The 5327-nt window shown below is 35.1% G+C and overlaps 1 protein-coding gene across 2 annotated transcripts; it reads left to right on the top strand.

The window, feature by feature from the left end:
* Positions 1-2592: 2592 nt before the first annotated feature.
* On the top strand, positions 2593-5056 carry LOC129799576 (uncharacterized). 2 transcript variants are annotated; one of them, XR_008751521.1, is made up of 4 exons: positions 2599-2669; positions 2739-2809; positions 2999-4083; positions 4154-5056. XR_008751521.1 is itself a non-coding variant. In XM_055843601.1 (3 exons), the coding sequence occupies exon 3, from the start codon at positions 3050-3052 to the stop codon at positions 4031-4033; it is 984 nt and encodes a 327-aa protein (XP_055699576.1). In that variant the 5' UTR covers positions 2593-2669; positions 2739-2809; positions 2999-3049; the 3' UTR covers positions 4034-5056. The 2 variants fall into 2 exon arrangements, 1 of the variants encoding a protein (XP_055699576.1); XM_055843601.1 differs by having other exon boundaries at positions 2593-2669; positions 2999-5056.
* Positions 5057-5327: the final 271 nt, after the last annotated feature.

Raw genomic sequence — 5327 nt, 5'->3', positions numbered from 1 at the left:
TTACATTTTGAACTCAACCGTCGTTCAAATTTGAGGAGTTCAAATTTGAGGAACTCGACTGTATATGGTTTTTTCCACTTTTTTCTCAAATGTCAAACAAATAAAATGGTGTTGTGACAACGTGGATAATTTGTTTCCAAACCTTCCGCAAACATTTTTAGCGATTCATGTGGCATTAATTATGCGACACTGCGTTTCGTGTAGATAATAGTGAAGTGATTACATTAAATAGACCGCCAACCTAAAATAATACTGTTTTTATGTCATTTAATATATATTTTAGGAAAAATTATTTATTTTATAAAACATTTTTTTATTGCTCAAAATGTTAATTCGTTATTGCTGGTTTAGTAAAACATATTATAATCTTCGTAATCTTTGCCGTTTCTATAAAATTCGGAAGTAAAATCATGAGGTGCATGTGACAGCTTCATTTTTTTCTCCATTTTATTTTGGTGGAAAAATCCACATAAATTCCACGAGCATTTCCATGGATGTATTCTATATAAAAAATCCAGCAAATCCACTAAATTTTCCTTGGAACGTATTACGGAAAATTCCTATGGAATTTTTTAAGAAAAAAATAGTGAAAAATTCCCAGGAATTTTGAATTTGTTATTCCTATTCCGCTTTCTTTTGCTATGGGGTAGTTTGGATACTTTTTTTGACAGTTCTATCTCCAATATGCACAACTTTTTTTGAAATTCCTAACGTTTTTTTCTTTCTTTTAATAAATTATTATTATTATTATTTAAGAATTTCCCGTGTTATTTTAACCCTCTAACGGGTAAGACCGCCTCCAGACGGTCTTCACAAAAATCACATTTACAGCGACAATAAAGGTTTTATTTATTTAAAAGTGCTATAGTGTCCTCGGTAATAGTCTTATAAACATCTCTTGAAAGTTTGAACTCATTTTGACTCTTCGTTTTGTTGCTATTCCAGTTTTGTGTGACAGGTCAGAGAAGAAGCAACAAAAAATATTTGTGGAAAAAACTCATTTCCAATTTCCATAAAAATACCGATTTAAAGTTATCTGACTAAAATAAATTTATTTTTTACTGAAAGATATGTCATTCTATTTTGTATATTTTATTAAAAAAAATTTAAAAAACTAAAAATGTGAATTTTAGAAGCAAAAAGAGTTTCAAGAAATTTTTATATTTTCTCACCCAGCGCCTAAACTAAAAGAGATAATGAAGAATGGATGGTTTTTTCGACTTTATTGGATCATAATTATCCTAGAAAACATTGTTTTATAACTTTTTTTTCGCATATTAAAGAAAACACCGTTAGAGGGTTAACTATAATATGAGACAGGAAAAATAAAATTACTAAAATTAAAAACGAGAAAAATTAGTTACAGTGCCCGCTTTCTAATCCGGATCGCCGTAATCCGGACAAGTTCACGACGGTTACATATAAAATACTTTTGAGGTTATGTATGCATGTGTGTTCAGCAATGAAAAGGAACTACAGTAGACTCTCTCTCAATCGGGAATATGGGGCGAAATGTCATCCGGTTTAGCGATAGAATTGAGCATCAAAGCCTTTGTAAATTCCACAAAAAGCGCTTAATTACAAAGAATCACGATAAAATAGGAAGAACTACAGCGAATTTGAGCAAATTAGCTTCATAATTAAGCGTGAAAATTGTCAACAAAATTTGACGCCCGATTGAAAAAGAGCCGATTGAGTGAGAGTCTACTGTATCCTGTGATGTTTTTGTTTAATAAATGAAGTATAATAACATAGAATTATCTAATTCTGTCTTTTTAAACTTCTTTAAAACTTTTATTCTAACTCTAGAAAAAAAAACCTTGTACAGTAGACTCTCGCTTATCCGTGGACCGGTATCACCATCACTCTCAAAATCCGTATGACATTTTGGTCCCGCTCTCACGAATAAGCGAGAGTCTACTGTATTATATTTTCGAGACGTTGAACAAATTCAAAAAATCCATCCGGATTACAAAGCGGGCACTGTACCAATACCAAGTAAATAATTTCCTTTATTTATTTGTCAAAATGTAAACAAATTGATTTTGAATGCAACCGACACAAAAGTTGTGCATCGACACGTTATGCGCATAACCTTGCAATACAATAAGTACATTTTTTGTTCCCTTCATTTGTCCATATCTTCAATACCTTTTCTCCGTTTTCACATCCTGGTGCACACATTGGTGCATCTTTTACCCTGCATTATTGATCAGAAATCGGTGTAAATATTACTCTTTTTAGGTGTATTAGGGGTTAAAATTACCCTTTTTTTAATGTTAATTTTAAACTTAAAAAGGTGTAAAATTAACATAAAAAATGTAGATATATTTTTACACCTAAAAAGTGTTAAAGTTACGAGCAAAAAAGTTAATCGCACCCTCTTTTTTCTCAGTGTTCGAAGGAATTTTCCGCGGATGGTCGCATACCGTTCCGTTGAGTTAAAGGGGTTTAATTTAGTACACATTCGTTAATAACTTCACTACGTAATGCGAGTTCATCAGAAGTTGCTCACTTTCTCTTATCGCTCTTTCTTTTGCCGCGGCGTCTTTGGCGTGAGCAGACGTGTTTTTTGAGCTCTTGTGAAAATCCCAGAAAATAAGATTATTTTTCAAGGAAACAGTTCTGTTTTTATTGTTTTTTAAGTTTTTGTTAAAGAGTAAAGAAAGGTATACAAATATTGTCAATGCAGAAAATTGTTTTTTGTAGCTAAAAAAATATTTTGTATTTCATCACAGGCGGGTTGGTGGCTTGCTTCAATGGAACAAAAAATGCCTCATCGAATCCTCAAGATTCTAAACAATAATAGGTAAGTTTGTGAAGATTTAGTTCTATAATTACAAAATTACGAAGAAAAACACTTAAAATTAAAAAAAGTAGAGAAAAAGCGTTTAAAATTAAAGTAGAGAACTCGTCGAAAACTTAACGAAAGTTGTTCGAGATGCTAATTGAGGTTATGTGTTCTTGTCTTTTCCGGATAATGTGTGGCGTCACGCAGAGTGGAAAAATCTATCAGCAAGACTCAAAGTGAAGCAAATGTGAGTGTGTAATGCTGAAATTTGGTGGTGCTGCTGATCTTTCATCTGGTGATTCGTGCGACAGTCTCAGTGAAGTCTTCTACGGGTCAGCATCGGATAGTGTTGGTCGCAGCAGCACTGGTAGCATCCCTTGGGCTGAAGACGCCATTAAGCAAAATCAAGAAGAATGGGAACGTATAGAGAGAATGTTCTATGGAGAAGAAGATCTACCGACAGACGCCAAAACTCGTCAGGAATTTCTCGAGTGGATGACGGCTTTTCCCCATTTGCGCATCTCTGGGGCCCAAATGCCAATCTATTACGACCCGGAGAGACTCCCAGAAGCTGATGGGGACTTTGAAGAGGTGCTGTGCATTGATCCACCGCCACAGAGACGGAGAAAATCGTACTTTTCGTCAGAGACGCGAAGTGGACATGTGGCGCGTAAGCAACATCTTTCTGGGAATTTTCCATCCACTTCGGCAACGCTTCAGGGGCTTCAAGTGTCTCCGGGTACACGGGGGATGCGCAATGGCAGTGTGACTTACCGGGAGAGCCAAAGAGGGGCACACAGGAGTCGCCCCAAATCTCCGGATAGAACAGTGAATCTTTCAACGAGGCTCCAAAGGTTGGATATTCAAAAATTGGAGCCTGTTGTGAGGCCACCGCGTCGTGAGACTCTGCTGCAGAGCAGATCTTCGAATTCCCTGCTGCCGGGAAAGGTGATTCGGACCACAGAAATGCCAGTGTATCATGTGACGCATCGTTTGGAGCCAATGCCACCAATTCTCAATCTCAGGCTCATCTACAGGGAGACTCAGCGTGAGGATCATCAGCCTCCCCGGAGCAAGGGGACGAGCATCCTGCCAGCTATTGATGGGCAGCATTTGGCACCACAGGAATTGGCCATGAGATCCATTTCTGCCATCAATCGACGCCAAATGTGCCAGAATCCCTTTTCCTCCGGACACATTCAGAGTGCCTCGAGATTCAAGAGTAACTCTCCCATCGACTAGCTTTTGGCATTCCGGAAGAGATTTCCAGTCGCCGTGGGATGCTGTTTAAGGTCAGATCTCCTTTTTCTCTCCCTTTAAAATTATTTTCCCTAATTTAAATTTTCTCTCTGAAAAAAAAAGGAATGGCTTCTACAAACCATTTAACTTGCCCCCATATTTTCTAATCAGCAATTATTTAAGAAAAAAAAACATCTTCAAGTTATTAAATATTATTAATTAAAAAAAAATGCCCCAGAAGAAAGAAGTGTAAAAAAATGAAGCAAACTGAAAGGCTATTAATTTTGAAATTTGATACCACAGATAATTCAAGTGAAAATATTATTTGTTGGAAACAGTGACACTCGAAAATGGTTGAAAGACGTGAACTAAGGGGCAAGATTCGTGATATTTTTTTTGGCCATCTGTTTATGTTGAATAGTTTGTCGCTTATTTGGACTTTGAAGGGACATTCTTTCATTTTTCAAATGGTTGACTTGGGATTTATGCTTACAGATTTATTATTCCTAGAATTCAATCCCACTGAAAATGTGTTTTTTTTTGTAGAAAGGCAGTGAAAGCTATTTTTTCTAAGTGACTATATGAATCTCTTCCAAGGTCATATATTCTAATAGCCTAGACCCTTTTTCTCGAGGTCAAAAAGTAAAAAAAAAAGTTATAAAATTGCAATTTTGATGTGTAATATTTTATGCATTTTTTCTTACCTGAAATGTCTTTAAAAAAAAACAACTTACATGTTACAGAGGGTTTATCAGGGTTGATTTAACCCTGAAAATCTTTTGTTCAAAGGGCGCCGTTTTTGTAGGTAGAGGAAAATATACAAAAATTACCACTTTGGCAGCTCGGGAAAATTGAACTTTGCAGCTTTGCACAAAAAAATATTGTCAAAATTATTGACCAAAACTTTGAGAATTTCTCTTTTTTTTTTTTTTTGTGTGCACCCTGCTCTGGAACATTTAACCCATTCAGAGATTTCATTGAATATATTCACAAGAAAATTGATATATTATCCATTTTTCACGAAAATCTCGAAGAAAATACCCGCACTTCCCCAGCTAGGGTGAATTGTGGAAAGAGAGACACTTAAGAAAAAATTCAATTTCAAATGCATTTTTAAGCCGAATAAATATATATTTTTTTCATTTTCTTTGCATCATGAGATTGTTTGTGAAATATTCTAACAGAATCTTAACAGTTTTTAATAGATATTTCAACCAATTAATTGGAATATTCTATCAAATTAAAAAACAACACATTTTGAAAAGATGGACAAAATTTTGGAAAGTTGGACAAAAAC

This window comes from Phlebotomus papatasi, chromosome 1, assembly GCF_024763615.1.
Source record: "Phlebotomus papatasi isolate M1 chromosome 1, Ppap_2.1, whole genome shotgun sequence".
NCBI classification, from domain to species: Eukaryota; Metazoa; Arthropoda; class Insecta; order Diptera; family Psychodidae; genus Phlebotomus; species Phlebotomus papatasi.
The sequence above is the reverse complement of the archived record's forward strand: the minus strand, read 5'-3'. Positions and strand labels throughout refer to the sequence as shown.

What these genes read in the sequence shown, in the direction of transcription:
- LOC129799576 (XM_055843601.1), top strand. Translation starts at nt 3,050, where the DNA reads ATGCTGAAATTTGGTGGTGCTGCTGATCTTTCATCTGGTGATTCGTGC.